This window comes from Mustela erminea, chromosome 4 (assembly GCF_009829155.1).
Source record: "Mustela erminea isolate mMusErm1 chromosome 4, mMusErm1.Pri, whole genome shotgun sequence".
In the NCBI taxonomy this organism is placed as follows: domain Eukaryota; kingdom Metazoa; phylum Chordata; class Mammalia; order Carnivora; family Mustelidae; genus Mustela; species Mustela erminea.
The window spans coordinates 11,962,292-11,988,318 of record NC_045617.1 but is presented as its reverse complement, the minus strand read 5'-3'; the positions used below and the strand labels follow the sequence as shown (position 1 = coordinate 11,988,318).

The window sequence follows — 26,027 nt, the reverse complement described above, 5'->3', positions numbered from 1 at the left end:
GCAGGGGTTGGGGGGGTGGGGTGGGGTGCTGCTGATGGAGTTGGAGAAATTAACCAGCATGCAGAATTTAGACCTGTTCTCTTCTCTTCCTGCCACTCGCAGGGTTTGCAGTGACAGCGCAGGTGGACGAGCATCAGCATCTCAGCCGCATACTGATAAGCGACGTTCTCCCTGACGGCTTGGCATATGGAGAAGGTCCGTGCGGCACAGAGTGTTTCTGTGCTCTCTCAGTTCAACACTGTGGGATGCAGTCTGCCTCGGGAAAGTCTCGTTACAGTTTTGTCAGAGAATGGTTTCTCCTAGCGTTAGAAAAAAGTACACTTGATAGTTTAACTGAAAATGCATATGTGCATATATTTTTATATATGCATATATGTCTACCTATATATGTGGAGAGAGAGAGAATTTGCAGGGGGAGGTGTTTTGAAGGAGAGCATGTGTACACGCAGGCGGTGTGCAGACAGGGAAAGGAAACAGAAAGCCAGACAGACACAGGTAAATGTTGTTCTTCATGGCATTTAACATCAGGTAAATAGAAGAACAATGAATTTGAATGAGGGTCAAATGGTATCCCCCCCCTTTTTTTTAAGATTTATTGATTTACTTTAGAGGGAACATGCACGATCGGGGGAGGGGCAGAGGGAAAGACTGTGCAGCAGAGGCCCTGCTGAGCTCGGAGCCCTTGGCTCAAGACCCTGAGATGCGACCTGAGCTGAAATCAAGAGGGGGACCCTCAACCGTCTGAGCCACCCACTCACTCACAGGAACTCACTGTTCCTTCTGGGGGCACCGGGCTGGCTCAGTCCATAGAGCACAGGACTCTTGTCATGAGTTTAAGCCCCACGTTAGGCAGAAAGCTTACTTAAAACAAAAAACAGATCCCCCCAAACTGTCCCTTTTAATCCTGGCTTTGAGAGACCTGTCGTGTGTTGTCAGCGGCCTCGCAATCTGTGCGTTTTGGCCTTTCTTCGAAGACAGCCGTGGGATGGTCCCTGTGAATCCATGGTTGGAGTTCCTAGCTGTCCTTCACCGTCATGTTAAAAGAACTTCCCTCAGTCACCTCCCTTCTCTTCCTTTTGTTTCCTCTTCCTTGTTCTCAGGGTTGAGAAAGGGCAATGAAATCATGACCTTAAATGGGGAAGCTGTGTCTGACCTTGACCTGAAGCAGATGGAGGCCTTGTTTTCCGAACGGAGCGTCGGGCTCACTCTGATTGCCCGGCCGCCAGAGACAAAAGGCACCTTGTGCTCGTCCTGGTCAGACAGTGACCTGTTCTCAAGGGACCAGAAGCATCTGCTGCCCCCTCCGAACCAGTCCCAGCTTCTGGAGGAGTTCCTGGACAACTTTAAAAAGAATACAACCAACGGTAAGGCTGTGTTCTTTCTTCCTTCTTCAGTGCTGGTGTCGACAGCTGGTATTTTTAGGCTGTAATTTTGCTTGCAAACTTAGATTATTTAGGCTGTTCAAGGAATGCTTTCTCATTTATTAGGAGAAGAACACAGATGCCAACCAAGTAGATTTAATCAAAATTTCATGCACTGTAGAAATTATAACACTTCCATGGAAGTAGAAAATAAATGTCTGCCCAAGAGAATATTCTTTAAACTCAAAGAATCTTTCAAAAAAAAAAAAATCATCCAGGATAGTTTTGTATTGTAATTGCTTTGTGATTGAAGGTAGATGAAGACCAACGTAAGTGACAAAGTTTGATTTTTTTAATTCAGTTGAATCTAAGGCAAAAAAACCCCATTTTGCAGCAACCTTGTGGGTTCTTAGAAGATTGGGTACAATTTCATTCTTTACCTGTTCCATAGGCGCCTCGTTGGCGCAGCAGGTAGTGCATCAGTCTTATAAGTTTTTTTTAAAGATTCTGTTTATTATTTACTTGACAGAGAGAGCACAAGCAGGGGGAGCGGCAGGCAGAGGGAGAGGCAGGCTCCCCACAGAGCAGGGCGTGCCCGATGCAGGAGTTGACTCCAGGACCCCGTGATCATGACCTGAGCCGAAGGCAGATGCTTAACCAACGGCGCCGCTGAGGCGCTCCTCAGGCTCATAATTCTTTACCTCTTTTGTTAAGTGGCTACATTTTCTATGAACTGCAAGCTTTTCATGTAGTTCATAAATTTTAGAATTTCGGCAAGGCTTAAAAGTAAAAAGTTGTGGGACACCTGGGTGGCTCGATCGGTTGAGGTGGCTGCCTTCAGCCCAGGTCATGATCTCAGGGTCCTGGGATCGAGTCCCGCATGGGGCTCCTTGCTCAGCAGGGAACCTGCTTCTCCCTCTGCCTCCGCCCTTACCCCTGCTTGTGCTCTCTCCCTCTCTCCCTGACAAATAAGTAAAATCTTCAATTAAAAAAAAAAAAAGGAAAAGTTGTATGCCAACTTATTTATCTAGAAATAAAATTTCAACAAGAAGAAGTAATCTGAAAGTCTGGATTTCTGAGTTTATTAATTCTTGCATAGTCCATATGCTGCAGGCAAGTAAATCAAAGGCTCCCACTACTGCTGCAAACCTGTAGGTTCCCTCTGTATCCCTAAAATAAGATGGTCAAGCCCCCACATGAGACAGAGCGTAGGGCTGCACCCAGGAGAGAGCCCTTTATGTTATGTGGACACAGAGGAAATTTTTCTTTAAGATTTAGATATTAATTAATTAATTAATTAATTATTTTAGCCAACTCGAGCAGAGGGAGGGACAGAGGGCAAGGAGAGAGTCTCAAGCAGACTTCTGCACTTGAGCACAGAGCCTGACGCAGGACTTGATCTCACCACCCTGCGATCACGACCTGAGCTGAAACCAAGAGTTGGACGCTCAGCCGGCTGAGCCATCCAGGCAGCCCCCACGCAAAGGAACTTTTATACTTAATTGCAGCGATAATGGAGTTCCAATTGAAATCTCTGCGTGATTACTAGAAATGAACGAAACACACAAAAAGAGGAGTTGTTCGGACAGATTGCATTATAAAGTGAGTTTATTAGGTCATTTTTGGAATTAAAAAATCAGATGTAAGATTTGTGGTTCAATAAGGTATATAGTGCTTTCCTCTCTTGGGGCTTCACTCCAATTTAAAATGCCATTAAATTGACTATTGGCATATAAAAGCAGATATCATAAAGCAGAACTTGTGATGGAATTAATGAATTACTTGGTTATATTAGGGCCATCACTCTAAACTTACCCTGGGCTCTGGTACGGGCCTGAGCATTCCACGTAATACATGCGTGTGTCCATTGATTGGATTCATTATTCATGAGGGATACGTTCATTGCCCATTAGATATCTATGTATTTTGTCATAATAAGAGATTACTGCAGAGTCTATAACACTTTTGGTACTGCAGGAATGAATTTCTATAGAAAGCAGCCAAAGTGGCAAATTTGCCTTTTTTTTTTTTTTTTAAATAGTAAGGATGAAGCAGGTCAGCTAAGCCTGTTGACTCCTTTTCATTTGTTTTGCACAGAAACAATTCAAAGAGGCCCTGGGTCAAATTGCCATTCTGTGGGGCGCCTGGGTGGCTCAGTGGGTTAAGCATCTGCCTTGAGCTCAGGTCCTGATCTCAGGGTCCTGGGATCGAGTTCCGCATCGGGCTCCTTGCTGAGCAGGGAGTCTGCTTCTTCCTCTGCCTTTTCCCCTCCTCGCTCGTGCATGCTCTCTGTCTCTGTCTCTCTCTCATGCTCCCTCTCTTTCTTTCAAATAAGTAAATAAAATCTTAAAAAAAATAAAAAAAGATAGCCATTCTATCACTCACCTCAGGGGGCCATCCTCCTGGTGGAAACCTTTATAACTTATGGAGAGCTGCTGCCGTGGATACAGATGGCTTAGAGCGTCCGCTGCCAGTGCTTTCTGCAGCTGGTCCCACAGGTGCATGCGCGGCTGCCCCCCCCCCCCCGCCCCCTCCCGTCAGGGCCCTGCTGCACCCAGGAGAGAGCCCTTGACCCCTCCCTGGTTTCCTGGCGAGGCCTAGTGGGGCTGGTGGGGCTGAGCCGTGCTCCGCAGGAGCGCCCCGCCTCCCTCCCGCCTGCAGTTCTGCTTTCTGCCTCCCTCCCTGTTCTCAGTAACGTGCTTCGGTGGAAAACGGAATGGCCGCGAGGGCAGCTTCCCCCCGCAGTTTGCAGATACAGAATTCGTTTTCTTTTTGAAGCGGTGCTTGTGAAGGAAGAAAGCGCCTGTGAGTGAACGTCTCAGAAGGACGCCTGTGTGTCTTCAAGGTTGGGGGAAAAGAAAACAAGGGGCCAGGGCGGAGACGAAGAGAGGAGCCAGTCCCTCGTTTGCGCTCAGTCTCGAGACTGCGCCCCGGGGCCTTGCGTGGGCCAGGGAGAGGGAGGTGACACGTGAGGTCGGTGACCGGCACGCAGGCCGGTGCGTCCAACCTGAAGTCGGGTCGTGGCTGGGCCTGCGCGGGTGCGGCCTCAGGGCAGCCCTCAGCCGGGGAACCGTGGGCGCTGGTGGGGGGCTCCGAGCTTCCTTACCGGCTGCGGGGACAGTTCTGTGGTGTGTACCATGATTCAGCGAGGGGTTCTGGTAAACCTGAGCCCCACGTGTATGGAGCAGCCTTGTTTTCACGCCTTTTATGGGCTTCCTCCCTTCTCGGTCTCACCTTCCCTATGTCCTCCCTTGGACCTCTTGGGATCACCTTCCAAATAAACGTGTAAACTCACGTCCTCGGCATGGACGCTGCTTATGGGGGAGCCCATATGAAGACATCGAGCCTTGATTTCTCATCTGGAAGATACGGTTTCGCCCCTCACCCAAATAGGTCCCTACGAGGGAGCCCACATCTGTGTGTGTGTGTCTGGCCGAGCTCCTTAGGCGTCGGGAGTTCCGAAAACGGGATTCTTCTCTTCCCTGTCCTCTGCAGCTCAATGTCGCATGAAAAATGACCTTGCTTTACTTTGGCAACGAATCAGAAAACAGGAGTCCCGTTTTCTTGCTAAGAAGGTTAAAAATTACACAAAGGGAAGAACTTAAATGACTTTGATAAACAACTTTTCATTCATTCATTTGAGTTATACTCAGAGTCTGCTTTCCCCTCAATTTCCGCGTTACCAGAGGCAGCCCCAGCCCAGGACTCGGAAAGGACGGTTTTCCCATTTGGTTTTCCGGAGAAGCCAGTCCTCTGTCTGTTAATAAAAAACAAACAGCTGGTGGTCTGGAAGGGAAGGCCTGTGTTTTGTTTTGTTTTGTTTAAACAGAAACGTAAGAATATGAGACAGTCAAGGAAGAAGCTGCAGGGTAGTTTGGGGCATATCTTGACTGTCTGTGATGAAGGTTTACTGATCCCGTATTTCATGCTTAAAATGTGTGAGGCTCTGGGAATAAGCTGCATTGGGCTTAGGGCTTTTGGTCTACTTGGGGTTTTGGTCAGGTATCCAGACATTTGTGTTTTGTTAACTTTAGTCTTTTGCTCAGGTTAGAGCAAAACAAAACACCCTTCTTATTTACATACCTGACCGAAAAAAGTGCCGGCACAAGTAGCAGGTTCTAAGGAGTCTGGGCAAGGATGGTAGCTTGCTCTTCAGCATCTTTGCTTTTCTAGAAAAGAAGCATGCTACTGACATTTGAGACTCCTTGATACATGCCCCAATTAGGGAAATGGTTTGAGAACCATTGAAGACTGTCCCGCTGAGCTTGGGAAAATGCGCATCAGAGAGCCTCCTGCAGGAGGTCTGGGGTAGTGCAGGCTCCATTGTTAACCCGGTTCTCTTTTGGGGGGGCGGGGCTGGGTGGGGAGGGACATTAGTCTGACCCTGAGAGGTGGGATGTACTCTTTCTTGAACCCTTGCATGCCAAGGGTTTGAGGATTACATGAGATCATCTATGTCAAGTTTCTCAGCAAGTGATAGCTGTTGTGTTTGCATGTTGTTCCTCTACGGGTGGTGGGGGGGGAATTATGTGCCCCAGACCACCGCCACTGTCCTGAGTAGCTCAGATGCAGTCCGCTGACCGGTGAGCTCAGCTCGTTTGTGCCGCAGTGCACCCTCCAGAGACACAGGCCCATTCGGCAAATCGAGTACACCAAGCAGTCATGGGCTTCCTGTGGCCTCCGTGAAGAGCGCAGCAGAGGGGAGCACATCTAGAACTGATGTGTTAAGTTCCTGGGTTTCCTTGGACATGAGTGACCCATTTGATTCTTGCCTCTAAGGGTCTGGCTTTCTGTTTGGGTTATCTGCTGCGGAAAAAGCGGAGACATGTGTAGCCTGTATTGGATGGGTGCGGGAATCCCGTCTGTAAAGCCTTATTATGGAGAGGGTAATGGTGCAGCTGGAATCCCCCAAAGAGGCTGGTGTTGGTTTCCAGCCACCAAGGCCGCCAGGGGAGGGCTTGGGTGTGCCAGGCCCCTGATGATCCCGTATTCCTCTTCCTGCCTTTTTTTTTTTGTGGTTTAGATTGAAAGTCCCTTTTCTTGGGTATGGCATCTTTTTGAGAAATTCCAGCAGATTTTTGAGAGTGTCCTGTTGGGCCTAGAGTTTCTGAACAAAGTCTTTCTGTCAGCGTGGAGCTTGTTGTAACAGTAACGTCGTCTCCATATGTAAATAGCGATTAACACTGTGCCGGGCGAGTCGGGGTGCACTCCACAGACGGAAGAGATGGGACTTAGGTTCCGGCCCCCACTCCGACGGCATCAGCCCAGCATTGCTCACCCGATGAGGAAGGTAATTGCAGCCTGAGGTTCTTTTTTTAATTCCCCACCCGGTGCTGAATCATTCTCGTTCTGAATTGATGTATGAGGAGTGTAGGTCCCAAAGCTACCAGAAGCCACTTAGATGCAGATTTGCTCTTTGGAAGGAATTGCTCCTGGGAATTGTAACGTGTCCCTTATACAGCTTGTCACCAGGGGCGGGGGGCACGGGGGTGGAATTGCATAGCTGGCTCTGATGTGGCAAACCCACTGATTTCCTGTTGGTGAGGATGAGGGCATTTTGGCTTCACAGCCTGGTGTAGGATGACGAGCAGCATTTAGCTCAGGGAGTGCTGTTTGTGTGTGTGAGATCGCTGCTACGGCGGCTGGCCTGCGGACGCCCCAGATGCCCAGATGTAAAAATGTAGGAGTTCCTAAGGCTGACTGGTGCATTAAAAAATTTTGAAGAAGGGGCACCTGGGTGGCTTAGTTGGTTAAGCATCTGCGTTCGGCTCAGGTCATGATCTCAGGGTCCCGGGATCGAGCCCTTCATCGGGCTCCCTGCTTAGCGGGGAGCCAGTTTCTCCCTCACCCTCTGCCTGCTGTTTCCCCTGCTTGTGCTCTCTCTCTGTCTAATAAATAAATCTTTTTTAAAAATTTAAGAAAATATGAGTGAGAAATAGACTGCTTTACCAGGACACAGAATGTTGGTCTTAGAATCTTCATTGCGAATAATGGTGTTGAAGGTGCTTGTCTGTTTCATCACTTCCATCCACATGAGTGTGTGGTTTTCTCGAGCTGAGCAGGGAGTTACAGACCTTGGATACAGACTCTCTTCCCCAGCTTGGTGTTGTTGGGACATTTTGTCCCTTTTTTTCATTCTTCACCCTTCATTTATTCACTTGTTTATTTAACAGACAAGCAATAACGTTCTGCTTAATGTTGCAGATACATAAAGATGAATTAGACATTATTTTCTATCCTCAAGAAGCTTTTGTTGAGTGGGGAAAGTAAAAAGCTTGTAAATAATAATTCACTATTTAAAAATCCTTTTCAAAAAAGAGGGAAGTTGTTCAGCTCAGGGGTGCCTGGGTGGCTCAGCGGGTTAAAGCCTCTGCCTTCAGCTCAGGTCATGATCTCAGGGTCCTGGGATCGAGTCCCACATCGGGCTCTCTGCTCAGCAGGGAGCCTGCTTCCCCCTCTCTCTCTCCCTGTCTCTCTGCCTACTTGTGATCTCTGTCTGTCAAATAAATAAATCTTTTTAAAAAAAAAAATTTCAGCTCAGAGGTAGAATTCCCACTGATTTTTCTGTTTATTTTGAGCAAAAGTTCCAAAAGAGAGACGTGAGAAATGGGGGAAAGGTGATTAGCATTTGCCTTGAGCACCGCAGCTGGGCAGTTACCTGTGGGGGTGTGTGTAGTGTGGGGTCTGGAGGGCATTTCACATATAGCACATAGAGCTCACCAGGCTAGTGTGTGAATGGGAAATAAAATTGGAAAGCCTGTTGGGGCCAGATTGTAGAAAACCCATAATTGCAGGAATCTGTAACATGTCCTGGCCTGTATCTAAAAAAACAAAAACAAAAAACAAAACAAAACCCTGAAAAACTGGTGAGTATTGCATTACTCTCCTGCCTTGTGCAAAATGCAGAGGATTTGTTGGTCACTTATTTTCTTTTTTTAAAAGATTTTATTTATTTATTAGAGTGAGATAGAGAGCGTGCACATGGGTGTGGGGGGCAGAGGCAGAGGGAGGAGCAGACTTTGCTGAGCAGGGACCCTCTCCCCCCACCCCAAGGGGGGCGCTCATCCCAGGACTCTGGGATCATGACCTGAGCTGAAGGCAGATGCTTAACCGAATGAGCCACCCAGGTCTTTGGTCGTTGTTTTCAATGACCAGAAGACCTTGCAAAAGAAATACTCAAATAAATGTGGTTCCTCCCCCCCCCAACTTGGGGAAGAAGGAATGAATAAATGCATTACCGAAGGTGTTCTATAAAACCAAAGTGCTCCTCCACATGTGAAGCCATGGCCAGGAAGGGTGTGGTCCTCGCAGTGGTGGTTAGGGGGCTACCCTGCTGACTTGTGGTAGGGGGTGCCCCATAGCAAGGAGGATGAGGCATTGTTGGAACTGAGGGGGAACCTGGTAGATAAAGTTGGCCTGCATTTTGAGTCTCTCCCAATAGTAAGTGGAAATTTATCTTTCAGGTAAAAATCTACAGAATTTCTTTGACAAACACTGTATGAAATTTCCGTGGGCGATGTCCCTTTGACTAGCTCTTTGAGAGTTTGGGAGGACTGCGTCAAATCTTGTCCCCCGCACTGGCTGAGTGAGCCGCCTAGAGCTGTTAGTCGTGGTTGAAAGAGGAAGCTTTATAGGCTTTTACCTGAAAGAAAATAAACCTCTGACTCTTCTGTGGCTGTCATGAGTACTGATTGCTGAATGGTGCTTGTCTGCGTTTCCATGTTTGTTCTTTGTAATGGGCTTAGAAATGAATTCTACTGCAGACTTCCTCTTTCCTTGTGAAGGAATTGAGACCATCAGGAAGGACCAGGTGGGGATATCTCTTCTTGAGCTTTCCCTTCTAGAGACAGCTATGTTGTGACTGTGTCTTTCATTATTTGGATTATACACATGTCTGGTGTGACACCCCAGTGGTGCGAAGGGGTCAACAGTGAAAGCTGTGCAGGGAAGTGGTTAAGAACATGGCTACTGCTCTTGTAACTTGGGGTCTTGCTCCAGGTTTGGACTAGCTGTGGGGCGTTGGTTGGGCACGCCTCTTAATCTGTTTGTGCTTGCTTTTCGCAGCCATAAACTAGTCTAGGGTTTTTATGGGATTAATGAGCTAATAATTTGGGAAGAACTAGATAGTGGCACATAGCAAAAACCACATAAGCATTTAACTGAATAAAATAGATGAATTTCTCCCACTCTGTACTTAGCCACCCACTTTCTCACCCAGAGGTAATCATTGTTCCTAGTTTCTTTCTCATTCCAGTCTGGAGACTCTTAAATGTTGCTGAAAGTGGTAGGGCCTTTTTCTGCTCTGTTTTATTGAATTGTTTTTGTCCATGGCTATGGTAGGCAGATAATGCCATACCATAGCCAATAATGTCCACATGCTAATCCCCAGAACCTGTGAATATGGCAAAAGAAGTTGGGTGGCAGAAGGAACTTCAGTGATGTCATTGGATCAAGGACTTGAGATGGAGAAATTCTCCTGGATTATCCGGTGGGCCCACTGGAAAACCGAGGCTGGAGAGTCCGAATCAGAGATGTAGGGATGTAAGGAGATTGGAGTGATACAGGCTGGTGAGTGAGGTAATGGGTGCAGCTTCTAGAAGTTGCAGAGACACGGGAACAGATTCTCTCCTCCAGCCTCCAGAGGGACCATGGCCCAGGCGGACCCATTTCAGTCTTCGGACCTCCAGAAGTGTAAGATAATAAATTTGTGTTTATGTGTCAAGCACTGTGTTTGATGGCTGAGGTGCAGAAATGAAGAACCATAGCCCCAAGTAAGTGAAACCATATGACCATTGACTCTCTCTGCGAGCACAAGGAATAACACGGAGAACATGGGGAGAGGGAGAAGAGAAATGAGTTGGGGGAAATCGGAGCGGGAGACAAACCATGAGAGACTGTGGACTCAGAGAAACAAACTGAGGGTTTTGGATGGGAGGGAGGTGGCGGGTTGGGTGAGCCTGGTGGTGGGTATTAAGGACATCACATACTGTGTGGAGCACTGGGTATGATGCATAAACAATGAATTTTGGAACACTGAAAAAAAAATAAAATAGAATTAAAAAAAAAACCCAACATAGCCCCACCTTCAGGCTGCTACAGAGGAGGTGGGGTGGACGTGTGACTAGCCAACAATAATCCTAATCCGCCGTCATAACAGCTCTAGTCCCACAGTTCTAAACTTGTGCGTCTCCACGTCCGTTACTGTGAAAAATTATCAGGGACCCCAACGGGCTTTTGTTATGTGGGTTATATCTGTCAAGGTTTACTGTATTAGAAATTTAACCTGAGAGGCTCCTGGGTGGCCCAGGTGGTTGGGTGTCCAGCTCTTGGTTTTGGCTCAGTCATGATCTTGGGGTCATGAGATAGTGCCCCATGTTGGGGTCTGTGCTCGGTGCAGAGTCCCTCTCCCTCTCTCCCAGCCCCTCTACCCACTTACACACACACATACTCTCTCTCTCTAAAAGAAATAAAATCTTTTTTTTAAAAATTAACATAAAGCATTATTTGCTTCAGAGGTACAGTAAGTAAATAAAATCTTAAAAAAATTTAAACCAAAAAATTTTAAAAATATTTATTAAAATCTATTTTAATGTAAAAATGACAAATCTGTTTCATGTTAACACAGTAAGCAGATTTTTAATGAACTAGTTCTCCAAACCAAAAAAAAAAAAAAAAAAAATCAGTGAGAATAGCATTGTTTTACTTTTTCGTAATCTCTTCAGTGTGTGTCTTAGTAGAAGACAGCTGGGTTTTACGTCAGCATCTGCATTCAGCCTATTGCAAGTGCTTGTTTTTGTGAAAGTGATTTGAAGAAAATCCATCCTCACACAGATAATATTGTTGGCAAAGGGAGGGGTATTTTAATGATCTTTCAAATAATTGTGGATATTCTTCTTTACTATTACACCAAAACTCAACAAGTAGTAGTTCCTTCAAGGTGAGTTGCATGTGGGTTCTGAAACACTGTTTGTAGACCTTCCTACTGGCTCCAGTTAAAGTCCGTTGACCTGTCGTACACTCTGAATGGATCTTTTAGTCATGTGATTTTGTAATGTGCAGTGGTTATTTGGAAAATATTAGATTGCTGGGTTATGCCAGTCTTTCAAATATGGATGTTTCATTATGCAACATTAAAATCACACTCCTTAATATCCTCACCAGTTTCATGTGGAGAAGTCTCGATGTGTTGGGAAACTATGAAGCTCACAATGGTAGACATTGTCCAGGATTTGAACTTTTGCCAGAAAGTTTGAATTATATCTACAATACTGTCCATTTTTTCCCTTGGAAGTGACAGGCTTACTTCGTTCATTTTATGTTTTCATTTAAAAAAAATTTTTTTAAGTAGGCTCTACGCCCACTGTGGGACTTGAACTCATGACCCTGAGATCAAGAGTTGCATGCTTTACCAACTGAGCCACCCAAGTACCCCACACTTTGTCCATTTTAAAGAAAATACTTTGTCAATTTTTTTTTGAGTAAAAATGTTTTTGTGGGGAAAATAAAAGAAGTTAGCTTAGCTTGCAACACAGTGGTGTAAGTGTGTTTTCTTGCAACAACCGTTGCATAAGAGCTGTATGGATCCTTCTCAAACATGTTCACAAGAGCTGAGTTCTAGTAGAGTCAGTCGTTTTCACTGCTTCACCGAGGACGTTGTTAATGGATGCCGGCATGTTCTCGATGGCACTGTGCGGTGATGGAGTCAGCAATGACTAGGACGGTCGGTGCCGCTGCTCTGTGCGCTACTCCATGAGCAGATCTACCCAGGACTGCCTTGCACTGCCACTGCAGGTGTCCCCAGAGCGAAAATGACCGATGACATCTAGCATTATTATTGAAAATACTTTTAAACTTGTAGGCCATTTGAGAGGGTCCCAGTGGCCCCTGAAGTCGACAGACCACGCACTGAGATGGGCCATGACGGTATAGGGTCAGCAAGAATGTGTGTTCCACATTCTCAGGGCCACCTCTGAGGGACAGTCTCACTTACGTTAAACCCTGAAGGAAGCAGAGTGTCTTTGGGGCACAAAGACGTTGTGGAGGGTGGGGGGTCAGGGTCTTGCTGAGGGGAGATGTGTGGGAGGAATCCAGGGTTTTCGGAAGGTAAGGCGCAAACGGGGGTGATGGAGAAGATAAGGCTGGACTGGTGAGCAGGGGCCAGGTCACAGAGGGTCTCGTGTGCCAGGCGGGGAAGCCAGGTGGGAGCGGGAGGGGACCTGAAGCTGCTGATCTGCCCCCTGAGAAGTGACACAGTTGTGGGCCAGGCTGGGATGAGGGGGGTGCTGTGGTGGAGGCAAATCCCTAAGCTCTCACCAGAGCCGTGCGCTTGGGCAGGGCAACTGTCCTTCCTCAGCACCGGGTCTCTTTTTGCTTTATCACGAGTAAGTCACCAAACGTATCAGTGGGGCCACTCAATAAAGATTTGCTTAAAAAAAAAAAATTGCTCAAATGTAGGCACAAATAAATCAAGGATATGGGAATGGCAAGATTGAGCTTCTAAAAAAGAATTTTGAAAAAACCCTCCAGGGTCTTGTGTTTCCGATATTAACTTTATTTTTCAAAAGGATGCTCATGCTTACCTTGTATCTAAAATGTGGTTTGTTTCAAATATAAAAGGTACCGCTTGTGGCCGAGAAGGGAATCTCGGCTTTGTTTAGGAGGATGAATTTATGGCGCTTTAAAGAAATTTGACTTTGAGAGTTCTTTTTTCCATGAAGTTGGCAAATGAACTATGAAGCTTAATTTTAATTCTTAATCCTGAACTGAACCACTGAAGTTGTCTATGATGTGAGGCGTGCCATGTTCTTACCTGCCCCCTCCCCCAGCTCCCATGGTGAGTACTCCTTACGCATGAGGAGTGCCTGAGGCCAAGCAGAGAGACTAGGGGATCTCTCTCTCTCTCTTTCTCTCTTTAATTTACTCATTAGACAAATATTTAGTGGCTGCCTGTTCTGTACGAGGCACTGTTTTTAGAAGTGCTGGAGATAGAGCAGTGAACACGACAGGTTAAAACTCGCTGAACACATGGGCATGGGCCTTACATTTCAGTGCATGGAAATCCATTAAAGCAGTAAACATAATGAAATTATATAGTGTACCAGCAGGTGGTAAGTGTGACGGAAGACAGTGCATCTGGGGAGGAGGGACCAGGAGTAGAGCCAGGTGCAGGTGGCAGTTGTAACTAGGGCAGCAGCACTGTCGGTAGGACCGGTAGGACCGAGGCATTGGTGTAAGCTTGGAGATGAGGGGTGGAGCCTTGCGGACATCCCGGCAGAGGGAACAGCCGCAGGTGCCCGGAGATGGGGATGTAAGTGGCGCGTTTCAGGATCACCAAAGAGCCCAGCGTGCCTGGGGAAGAGCGAGGGGCTGGGGAGCAGTGGGAAATGAGGCCCGGGAGGACATGTGAGCGTCAGGGAGGACTTGATAAGGCAGCTCGAGGTCTGCGGAAAATGAGGCGCCGTCCCGTGTTTTGGAGCAGAGAAGGGACGTGCTCTGCCTGCGGCTTTCAAAGGATCAGCCGCTGCTGAGAAGGGGCTGTACGAGGCCGAGGGTGCGTTGAGGCTTCTGCAGTGATAAGTGGGGCATGACGGTGCCTTTGCCTTCTGTGGTAGCTGAAGGCACACAGTGGGGAGGGTGTGCAGCCCACAGAGCTTGCTCAGAGATCGGGCGTGGGGTGTCAGGGAAGGAGAGCCGGCAAGGATGACTCTGAGGTTTGCCTTTGAGCAACTGTTCGGAAGGAATTGCCATCTGAGATGGGGAAGCTGTCGATGCAGTGGTTTTGGGGGAGGACCAGGAGTTGACTTTAGAAGACCTTGTGTTAAGCCTCTGTGTTTATAGCGAATATTCCACCTGCTTCCAAAATGGCTTCAAAGTTACTTATACTGAAAGCCCATACATAGTCCACAAAACTCATCAAAATTAACAACATAAAGGGACACCTGGGTGACTCAGTTGGTTAAGCTGCTGCCTATGGCTCAGGTCATGATCCTGGGGTCCTGGGATCGAGTCCCACGTTGGGCTCCTTGCTTAGCAGGGAGCCTGCTTCTCTCTCTGCCTTTGCCTGCCACTCTGCCTGCTTTTGCGCTCTCTCTCTCTCTCTCTCTCTGGCAGATAAATAAATAAAATCTTAAAAAAAAAATTAACAACGTAAAGGAAGGGGAAGGAGATTTGAATGACGCCTTGCCTACTTGAAAGGTTTTCACTCCCAGTATACGGGCAAAAACATCTTTATGAGAAAATGAGGATGTTTGAAATAGTGCAACAAATTAATTCCTTTCATTTCCGTCAATTGAGTTATGATTTGTTGCATCTTATATATTTATTTCTGATTCTCCAGTTCTCAGCTCTGATTATCTATTTATAAGTTGTTCCCATATGAACCCCCCCCCCCCACTCTTTTTTTGAGAGAATGAGAGAGAGAGAAAGAGAGCATGCTTGTGCACTCAGGCTGGGGGAGAGGCAGAGGCAAAGAGAATCCCAAGCAGGTTCCATTCCCAGAGCAGAGCCCGATGTGGGACTCGATCTCACGACCCTGAGATCAGCCCTGACCTAAACTCAAGACGACTGAGCCACCCAGGTGTCCCCATATAAATCCTTCTTTTCTTCCCTCTCCTTTTGTCATTAACATCTTTAACAGGTTATGGGAAGCCGTGACCAAATTCAAATTATTCAATTTTATTACTTGTTAATTGCTCTGGGAGAATTTGTTTGCAAAGAAACATACGAAATTGTTCACAAAATTAGTTTGTGTCTTTTGTGCAGATCCCTGGCCAGCTGCCCCTGGAAAGTGGGCAGACGTAGTCCCACGTAGCACAGTGTACAGAATCCCTCTTCCTCCCAAATCTCCCAGCAGGCTTCCTGTAGAATCTGGAATTTCCAGGGACGTCCATAGAAGCTTCTAAGCTTGCTATTCTCAGCTTTTTACATTTACCTTCCCAATGCTAATTACTCCGAAATTGCCATTTGTGAGTTAATTCTGACTTTAATGTTTTGGTTGATGAGTGACCACATCACACTTCTGTGAAGTTGAGGCATCTTTGCATGATGGTATTAGCAGAATTATTTGGATGTCTGCTGAATTATGTCATTATTATGTCCCAAAACCAGTCGAGGAGAAAAGGCTGAAAAATGTTGATAAGAAGCCTAGGTTTCATAAGCTTAATACGTATGACCCAAAAATGCCAGTCATCATGTATGCACCGGCCAGTGAGCCTGTAGCCCCGTGTGGGTGTTCTTTGATCTCCAGTAGGCCAGCGTGTGTTCAGTGAGGAAGGAGAAGGCGAAGATACGGGTTATGTGTCAGGTGACTCTAAATAGACCTTTTATAATTTGTTTGGATCCCTGGGAACAGAAGTCTGCACAGAACTTATAAACTCAATTTTCAGACTTTGGGATTATAGTCTGTGAGAAGTAGGGCTGCCTCCATGTCACCTTGAGGGAATCTTGGACGCTGCATCTTTTGAACTCTGAAAGCATTTTGCCTGTAAATCTGATAAGGAAGTTAAGATTTATTGCCTTGCAGTATTACTGGGGACTTACATAATTTACCTACTAGATTGAAATATCCCTGGAGGAAAGATACCTTGGGGTGCTTGGGTGGCTTAGTTGGTTAAGCGTCTTCCAGGTCATGATCATGATCAGGTCATGATCCCGGGGTCCTGGGATCAAGCCCCATGTCCTGCTGCCTGCTCAGTGGGGAGCCTGCTTCTCCCTTTTCCTCTGCCACTCCCCACCCTCTTTGGTCCATCTGTCTCTCTCTCTCTCAAAAAAAAAATCTTAACAAAAAGCAGGGGCCTTGAGGAATACTTAAGTTTTTTTTTTTTTTTTAAAGATTTATTTATTTGTTAGAGCGTGAGAGCACAAGCCGCGGGGAGAGGCAGAGGGAGGAGGAGAGGGTCAAGCAGATTCTGCACTGAGCGCAGAGCCCAGTGTGGGGCTGGATCCCATGACCTGTGGTCGTGAGCTGAGCCGAAATGAAGAGTCTGACACTTAACTGACCGAGTCACCCGGGCGTCCTGAGGAATACCAAGATTTTTAAGACCGGTCAGCCTAGTGCCTTTCTTGGGAATAGCACTTGTTCCTTCCAGTATCATATTAAGTGAAAGGGTGGTTCATAGGAGTCTCTTAATGTGAGGTTAAGGTGGTGTTGCTGAGAGTGGATTCTGGGGGATGAAATACTTTTGATCTTGATGAAGACCCAAAAGTTCGTTTTCGCTTTTGTTTCCTTTGCCTTTGGGGACATGTCTTGAAAGAAGTTGCTGTGGCTGATGTCAAAGAGGTTACTGCCTGTGTTCTCCTCTAGGATTCTGATGGATTCCTGCCTCCTGTTGAGGTCTTTTATCCATTTCGAGTTTATCTTTGTGTACGGTGTAGGACAATGGTCGAGTTTCATTCTTCTACACATAGCTGTCCAGTTTTCCCAGCACCATTTATTGAAGAGACTCTCTTTTCTCCACTGTATATTTTTTCCTGTTTTGTCGAAGATTATTTGACCATAAAGTTTCAGGGTCCATATCTGGGCTCTCTACTCTGTTCCACTGGTCTATGTGCCTGTTTTTGTGCCAGTACCATGCTGTCTTGGTGATCACAGCTTTGTAGTAAAGCTCGAAATCAGGTAACGTGATGCCCCCAGTTTTGTTTTTCAACATTTCCTTGGCAATTCGGGGTCTTTTCTGGTTCCATACAAATTTTAGGATTGTTTGTTCCAGCTCTTTGAAAAATGCCAGGTTGATCTGGATGGCACTGAAAGTATAGATGGCTCTAGGCAGTGTAGACATTTTAACAATGTTTATTCTTCTGATCCATGAGCATGGAATGCTCTTCCATCTTTTTGTGTCTTCTTCAGTTTCTTTCATGAGTGTTCTGTAGTTCCTTGAGTACAGATCCTTTACCTCTTTGGTTAGGTTTATTCCCAGGTATCTGTGGTTCTTGGTGCTATAGTAAATGGAATCGATTCTCTAACTTCCCTTTCTGTATATTCATTGTTAGTGCTTAAGAAAGCAACTGATTTCTGCACATTGACTTTGTATCCTGCCATACTGAATTGCTATATGAGTTCTAATAGTTTGGGGGTGGAGTCTTTTGGGTTTTCCACATAAAGTATCATGTCATCTGCGAAGAGAGAGAGTTTTACTTCTTTGCCAATTTGAATATCTTTTGTTTCTTTTTGTTGTCTGATTGCTGTTGCTAGGACTTCTAGTACTATGTTGAACAAGAGTGATGAGAGTGGGCATCCTCATTGTGTTCCTGATCTCAACGGGAGGGCTGTCAGCTTTTTCCATTGAGGATGATATTCATTGTGGGTTTTTCGTAGATAGATTTTTATGAAGTCAAGGAATGTTCCCTCTTTCCCTATACTTTGGAGGCTTTTAATCAGGAACGGATGCTGTATCTTATAAAATGCTTTCTCTACATCGATTGAGAGGATCATGTGGTTCTTCTCTCTTCTCTTATTGATTTGTTCTGTCACATTGATTGATTTGGGAATGTTGAGCCACCCTTGCATCCCATGGATAAATCCCACCTGGTCATGCGTGGATAATCTTTTTAATGTACTGTTGGATCAGAATCCTGGAGCACACCTAGAAGCTTCCCAATTTTCTTCTTTATAAATCTGACTACTGGGGACATGTGCTGAGACTTTCTCAGAGCTGAAGACGGCTCATCTGTACACGTGTGTGTGTGTGGCGGTGCTTCTGGGATAGCCCAGGATGCTGCTTGCCAAACCGTATGCCCAGCTCCAGCCAGTGACTGCTTATCCTAGGAGAACAGCTCACAGCCCAGTCAGTGCTGCTCTGTAACTTCCATGGGCTGATTGGTGACCACGACATGGGATGCTTTTGGCAGATAAAAACCAAAACCACAACTAAAAAGGAACAGTCTGTCTTACCCACTGTTGGTCAGTGCTGATAGTGAGAAGTGCTTGAATTTTAATTTGAGGGTGGTAACATTGATACCAGACTGGATCTGCAGTAAAGGGGTCTGGATTCTAGCTCCTGGTGTTTGACCTTGGGTGCATTACTCTGACCCCTGTTTCCTCAACTCTGGAAATGAAGGCTCTGACTAAACAGTTTAGCTTTTTATTTTTCCTCTGAAATTCAGTTATTTAGTAGGCTTAAAGCACAAATGGTAAGGACTATGTGCCTTTCTTACAAAAGTTTGCAAAGTGAAAAGAGCAAAGTAATGGATGAAGCATTCCGTTTTGGTTTTGCGACAAATCTCATTACCCCTTTAAATAGCATCAGGTCTTGACTGCTGCAGAGAAGGTGTTTGTTAAAGCTCCGTAATGATAGGCTGACTCAAATCTAAAGATCACAAAGAACCTTAAAGGCATTAATTACCCCTTACATCACCACGATGGAGCAGAGATGTGTTATTATCATTTTACTTTCACAGCTGGGTAAATCAAGGCACAGAGACACTTTAAATTGTTGGTAACTTGGACAAGGTCATGGTCAGTGGTAGAGATGGAGAGAACTGTAGCTTCTGGCTTCTTCCTCCAGGTACGGAGAATGTCTGGATTTTACTTACGTTCTTCCTTTTAAATATTTGTTAATATCTGTAGAGTGCAACCCATTGAGACTATGCCTCTGCAGTAAAACAGGAATTCAGGTGTGGGGCACCTGGGTGGCTCATTCGGTTGGGTATCGGACTCTTGGTTTTGGTTCAAGTCATGATCCCCACCTCCAGCTTTGTGCTCAGTGGGGAGTCTGCTTGAGATTCTCTCTCCCTCCCTCTGCACCCTCCCACCCCTCGGCTCATGCATGCGTGTTCTCTCTCAAATAAATCTTAAAAAAAGAAACAAAACAAAACAAATTTAGATCTAACTGGATTGATAATCAACTCTGTCTTACCTGAGTTCTTATCTGGAGGCTGGGGATGGTGATTGGTAGCCGACCACCTTGTGATTGGGGCTTTCTCAGTTCAGGGGAAGATCCATTGTTGAGAAATAATTTTACTGTCATCATTCTTACGCTTTTTTTTTTTTTTTTGATACTTTTGATATTTCACACTGATTTTTGTTAACCTTGCGTAATGTGACCGTATATTTTATGTGATTTGGTTCTTTGGAATCACCTTATGGTGGACTTGAACTCTGATGTCTCTCCTGTAAGATCCACATGAACATTCTTACCTTCTGTTTTGAGAAATAAGTATAATTCACGTACCATAAACTTTACCTTTCAAGTGTTCAAATCAATGGTTTTCAGTATATTCGTGGAGTTGTGCAGCCATTACCACTGTCTGGTTCCAGAATGTGTTCTTCAGCTCCAGAAGACAGTGTGTGCCCAGCAGCAGTCACCTCCCTGCCACCCCTCCCCCCAGCCTCTGAGAGCCGCTAATCTAGTCTCTGTTTCTGTGGATGTCCCTGTCCTGACTGTTGGACATAAATCATAGGCCATGTAGCCTGTGACCATGTAGACCGCTCCCAGTTAGCATCATGTTTCCTAGGTTCATCCATGTTGTGGCATACGTGAGTCATGGACTCCTCTTCATGGCTGTGTGATACTCCATTCTGTCCTCTTTCAGTCCTGCCTGGAATTAGCCTTCCTGGAAGGTGTTACCCTGTGTGCTTTCTCCTGTAGCACCCCTCCGCCCAACACAGAATCTGTGTGTGCTCCTGTTTTAGGTTTCCTCTCAGGGTCTTTAAGTAGAATTCCATCTAAGTGGTTTGTAGGGGTTTTGAACTTTAATTCTGACACTTTGTTAAAGTTCTTAAGTGTCTGAAATACAGTGTTGTTTCTTCTGTGCCCCCACATGTTGGTGAAGTGTGTGTTACCTGGGGTTCTTCCCAGCTCTGGTACTTACCAGTTTCTACTTCATCCGAAACCTTGGCTGGAGATCCCTTCAACCATTGACTTGTTTCATCAGGGATCTGGTAAGGGAGGCTCTTTGCCTTCTTTCTTTGGGCTAAGTGCACACCTCTGCCACAACCATAGCCTGTCTGGAAGACGAGAATGTGGGCACATCCAATTCCCTTCTCCCTGCTTCTCAGAAGGCCTCTTCTCTTTTATGTTGTAATCAGCCCAGTGGTGGCCTGCAGCCCATTCCTCCCCTGAGAATACCCGCCATCTTCTTCTTCCTCTGAAGATTCTTTCAGACGCTGAGGATAGTTATCACAAGATAATTGACTCAAATCATGGCAGCCTGCTGGTAAGAAACCTTTACTACCAGTCTTTGCTTCTTTCTGTTTTTCACCAGAAAGCTTGCATTGTCAGGAACATCACCAATTGGAATGTGACCTCCAGTGAAACGGATTTGGAAGATTTGTGAAATTTACATTTTCCTGGCACAGTATTTCTGCTGTGATAGAATATACTTCTCAGCAAGCTTAACGGTGACATTCAGACAGATGCCTTGCTTTTTCTTGACTCAAGAACAGTAACAATAATGAAATGAAGAGTCCTGGATATCTTCAGAAAAGTTGATAGGTTTTTATCAGAAGTATGTGGTATCAGTGGGTGATGTCTTTGTTAATGGTGTAATAGGACTTGACCGGTCTTTGTATGCGGTCAACTCAAGAGTTACTGTATTCTCTTATTGAATAATCCATCTGTTTCATTTAAATAGCTTTATTTTCATTGTTTCACTGACCAATGATGAATAATATTTGCCTAGATCACAGAGTATAGAAATGTCATTAGTGAAAGGTATCAAATCACTGCATTTTAAACAAAAAGAATGAGCAAAATGTAGGGGGATCTGAGTTAATTAAAAATAATGCTGTACAAGGTCTGCACATTTAACCTTAAAAGTTGAGAGATTTTAAGCTTTTAGGTGCAGATAACTCAGTGTTCGGCATGCTCTTGGCATGATAAACTGTGTGTGGTGGATACTAATGCAGAATTTTACAACAGTGGGTGAAGCTTGGAGAACTGCAAAAAACTAATGTGATTTAGTATCCACAGAATGCTGTATTCTTCCACTGGCAGCATTGATTTACTGAAATCTTTATCTTCCCTTAAAATTGCATTCACACTTTTATAAAGAACAAAAGATGCATGAGTCGAAGGAATTCAATTGGATAATTTCTAAGACTCTTTTTAGGTCTAAAATTTATAGATTCTCTACAGGCTGTTCATTTATGGAATTACAGAATAGAAATTCTGAGAAATTAAACAGAAATTGAATAAATCGAGCAGATGAAGAATATAAATCCCACAAACCATATTCTCTCAATATAAGTAGGTAAAAATTATTAAAAGTCAAAGATGTACAACTCTAATGCCACAGGGGAGTAGGCAGTTAAAAATCTAATGAAACCATTATTTACTTGTAAATTCTTTGAAATTATTTTTTAAATTTTTTTCTTCAGTCGTCCTCATAGAAAATCATCGTTCTATAGTTTGCACCTCAGAGGGGAGCCTATGGGTTAATGATTAATCAACTAAAACATTGTTTTGAGCGTAAGATGAGAGTCCCAATTAAATAGCCTACATTATTTATCTGAACACTATCTTTTTAACTGCCCTCTTTATTAGCATATTTCATTTTTCTTCAGGAAGCGAGGGAGCTAATGTTCACAGTGCACCTGCTCTTGGCTCTGGGTTTGTGGTGCATTTTGCCTCTGATGTCACTAACCTTCCCGGAGGTGGAGTTGTAGACTAGCTACAGAGAGAGGCAGGGGTGGTTCTGCATGGGGAGGGAGGGGTGCTACCCTCCAGTGATGTTTTGGAAGTTCATGTGTTTGTTTTGGTTTTCATAATAAATTGGAGAAATCCAGCACTTCGTGTTCGGGAACATGGTTGCTGGATGTCCGGCATGTCCAAGTTCATTTCTCACAGTGCAGAGTTGTTCCACTGGACTTTCACTTAGGTGAAAAACGTGCATAATTATCTGAGCCAAGAGCTGGTTTCATTTTGCAAATGAACACACAAATTTTTTTTTTCCCCCATAACTACAGGCTACTTTGAATTTTCTAGGAAAGCAACAGGCCAATAAACCAAGGGAAGTTTGTTCTTTATTTTGCTCAGAGCTTTGTCAGAAGATTTTGGCCATTTAGAATCACTGATGGCAGCAGCCCAAATGCATTTGAATCCACACCAAAACCCCTGGCCCGGGTCTGTGATGACAGAGACACCGAGTGTGATTCTTTGCAGTGCACATATTGAATGGCTTCTACAGTAGATGCAGCCGGGCATTTGCATATTGAAACCCACATTTTTAAACGTTGCAAATTACTTTCATTTTTCTCCTTGTGTTACTAGTAGGGCATTATATTGCTTCTTGTGAAACTGTGTATGAATTTTGTTTCAGAATAGTGTTGAAAAGGGGGGCTTTGGATGTGGTGATATTGAAAGCCTGTACTATAGTGTATGCTTTAAGGCATGAAAAGCATAGCTTAAAAATAATTCTCCTGGGGCTGGCTGGCTCTGTCGGAACAGCGTGCGACTCTTGATCTTGGGGCCGTGGGTTCGAGCCCCACGTTGGGTGTAGAGATTACTTAAGTAAACTCAAATGAAAGTAATTTCCATTCTCACTGTCTCTCCTTTAATGTACTTCGCATGAGTCCAACCCACAGACTGCAGTTTTCCTCGATGCCATGACTGTCACCGTCCATTTCCCAAAAAGGTCTTCTGGTCGCTAGCTCATAGGTGAAAACATTCTAGTTTCTTCTTCTGGGCCTCGGGGTTTGATACCATCATGAGACTTTAACTCCATTCCTCAGATAGTTGCTGTTTCTGAGAATGCAGGCGGCCTTCCGAGACTTGGCCCGAGGGGGTTCTGGATCTCTCGGGAGGCCTCCCCTCTGTACGGGCAGAGCGCCTTGCCCACCCTCCTCACAGGCAGCAGCTGCCTGGTGTCTCGGGCCCTGCCGGAGGCCAGCTGGGTGACTGGCCAGGGACTGGGAAGAACTTCTTGCCTCGTCCTTGGAACCTGGTTGAGTGAGGAGGAGGACCAGGATGTGGTCAGCCAGATCAGGCTTAGGCGAAGGCCCCGCTCTGTGAGCTCTGTGTTCCTTGTGGCTATATTGTGGCTACCTGCTACCAGATCCAGAGCTCCTGAGGACGAGCGGCTGGCAGGAGACCAGCAGGGTTACCAACGTGCACCCAAGCCCTTCCCAGACTTCCCAGTCGCCTGCCATTCCCAGAGGGTTCCCTCCATGGGCATATCCACATTAGCACCCGCGTAGCCCGGCTTCGCGGGACGGGGACGAATAGATGGCAGAGGCTGAGCGCCTGTGTATTAGCTGTGCTAAGTTGGATTCAGGAGCGCCGTCAGCGTAAACTTGAATTCACACGACCGGCCGCGTGGGCGAGGCAACCTGAACGTTAGTGTTTCCTGATGTTTCTGTTTTTAAGTGGAACCCCAGGATGTCACTTGAACACAGGTTTAGCTCTTTTGTCGTAAAGGATTTGGGATTGCCGGCGGCTTGGCTGACAGCGCTATCTGTCTGTACTGATGCCTAGGACAGGAGGACACCGAGGTACGAGGCGTCTCCTACCTGGAGCCTCCCGTGTCCCTGGTCATCTGCAGGGGAGCCGCAGGGCTGCGGGAGGGCCGGGGGCATCACCTTCCAGGAGCGCCTGCCTCGTGTGCTGTCACTCTTGAAATAGGTTTGTTTCTGAAGGAGAGAGATGGCCGAGCCTGGTCTCAGGTGCAGCCCCTGGCCTAGTACCTGGTCCCTCGTGGGTGTGCCACGCTCGGCAGCTGTCTGACGGGGGCTGCGTGTGGGAGCCGAGGCGGTGGCTGTGGCTGTGGCTGTGCACCGTGCAGCTCTGTCAGGCCACCTGCCGAGTAGAGGATCGGGCTGGCCGAGGGCCGTGTCTCAGAGGCTGCACCTCACCCCGAGTTAATTTCCACCATGAGTGCGATGAGAGACACACGGGGGTGTATTTACCCAATGCAAATCGATACCTTGGCCCGGACTTCTGTTTTTCATCTTTTACAATCACATTGGCCTAAGGCTTCTGGAGCGAGTCAGTTTCCTTACCAGAGGGCGCCGCACACCGGCTGGGTGGGAAGAGCGTTCTTAGGGCTCTCCGAGTCGGGAAAGTGCCCCGGCTCATGTCCTGGTGCAAAGGACCGCTCTGGGAGGCCATCCCAAGGTGAGAGGCCAGCTTTTTCATTGGCAGCGGAAGGACAGAGAGACTCCCGTCAGCCGCCGGTGCTCAGGACGTGGGCAGAGTGTAAGCGGGGCTCGATGTGGGCTTCGGCCCCGGAGACAGGACGTCTGTGCGGTCCCTGTTTAAAACAGCTTTGTAAGTCAGCATTTGAATCTCACTGGCCTACACATTCTTTTTTCTTTTCTTTTTCTTTTTCTTCTTTTTTTTTGAAGAGCCCATCTGCTCTTCTCCCAGGGCCTACTTTATTCTCTTTCCTCCTCTAGAATCCTACGGGCCCACTCCTTTTTATGGGGCTACAGGTCCTGGTGAAATTTGAGGCTCCCGGAGCTGGGGTCATAAGCTGGGGCCCCTCAAGCTTGGCTTTCCTGGTGCTTTGTCGTGTCTAGGACAGCGTTGGTGCATTGCTAGTGGGTGGACAAGGGGTCCTTCACTGTGGAGACTCTGTCTGTGCCCAGATACCGTTCCGCCTCTGTGAAATTGGGTGGTGGAACAGCTCTGAGATTTCCTTTCTTGGCAGAACTCAGGAACTGTCCAGAACCACTTATGCCTCTCGGATCCCTGGGGCCAACCACGTGGGAGCTGTTTCCGAGAGCCGTCCTGTCTGAGCTCGTGTCTCCGGGAGGATCTAAGCTGCACCCAAAGTCTCTCTGAAGTTCGGGGGGTAGCAAAGGTGATAGGGGCCTCAACGCTGCAGAGCAAAGCCTTGTTTCCTGGGGTGGGTGGGGGCTTTGACCCAGAAAGGAGAGCCAGAGTTCTGTTACCCCATGTAAATATTCTGCCTTTGTAAGAGTTAAAAACTTTGAGGGAGTTTTCAGTGTTTCGCTTCTCAAGTTTTGTGAATATGTTGAATAGATGACTCAGAACTCACTTGGCTCCCACTTTTGACATCAGCCGTGTTATTTTCACCACCATCCATCTGGCTGCTCCCGGCTGCAGAGCTCCTCATGCCCGTGCGCCTTCTCCAAGAGCCTCAGGGGACTTCAGGTCTCCGTTGTCTTTGTATGCCCAGGACTCGGGGCGCAGCTGACGTGCGGTAGGTGCTGTGGAAATCCTCATCATGAATAAACGCGTTGGTTGTGTTCGAATTCCTGTACTCGATACAGCTCTCTGGGAATACGGATGCTCTTTATTGACAGGGTAACAGCGGCAGTGATGCAAAGCTGATTCTGTTATCTGGGGAGGGGCAGCCACACTGTAAAGTGCCCATGACCTTGCTCCTCCGTGATTTCCTTCCGCTGCTGCATGGCTGGGTGAAGACAGGTATGTCTTCTGAGGGTCTCTTTTTCTCCGTATACGCTGTCGTCGGCGTTTCCCGGTTCTCTCTGTGGTCTCATTCTGCGCGTTCTTCCTGGGGCTGCTTCCCTGCAGTTCCGCCTTCCCATGTGGACTTTCGTGGACGGCCTGATGCCGAGCCTCTCCCATTGGACGCACACATGTCCCGGGCTCAGAACCGCCAAAGCTAGAACTGCTGAGCTCGTGAGTTCCACTCCAGCTCTTCCCATTAATCATCTGCCCCGTCACCAACGTATAAAACCAGGTCCTCTGCCTTGACGTCTCCTTTCCGTGTCTTCTTCTATGAAACGGACAGCGAAGAGGAGCC

General features: G+C 46.5%; 1 protein-coding gene across 3 annotated transcripts in view; it reads left to right on the top strand.

Annotated features, from left to right (window-relative positions):
• The window catches only part of TIAM2 (TIAM Rac1 associated GEF 2), a 225,279-nt gene that overhangs the window by 157,202 nt on the left and 42,050 nt on the right, over positions 1–26,027 (top strand). For all 3 annotated transcript variants that reach the window (XM_032338642.1, XM_032338645.1, XM_032338644.1), the window contains 2 exons: positions 103–195; positions 1,101–1,364. In XM_032338642.1, coding sequence (XP_032194533.1) covers positions 103–195; positions 1,101–1,364 — 357 coding nt within the window. The remainder of the gene's footprint in view (positions 1–102; positions 196–1,100; positions 1,365–26,027) is intronic.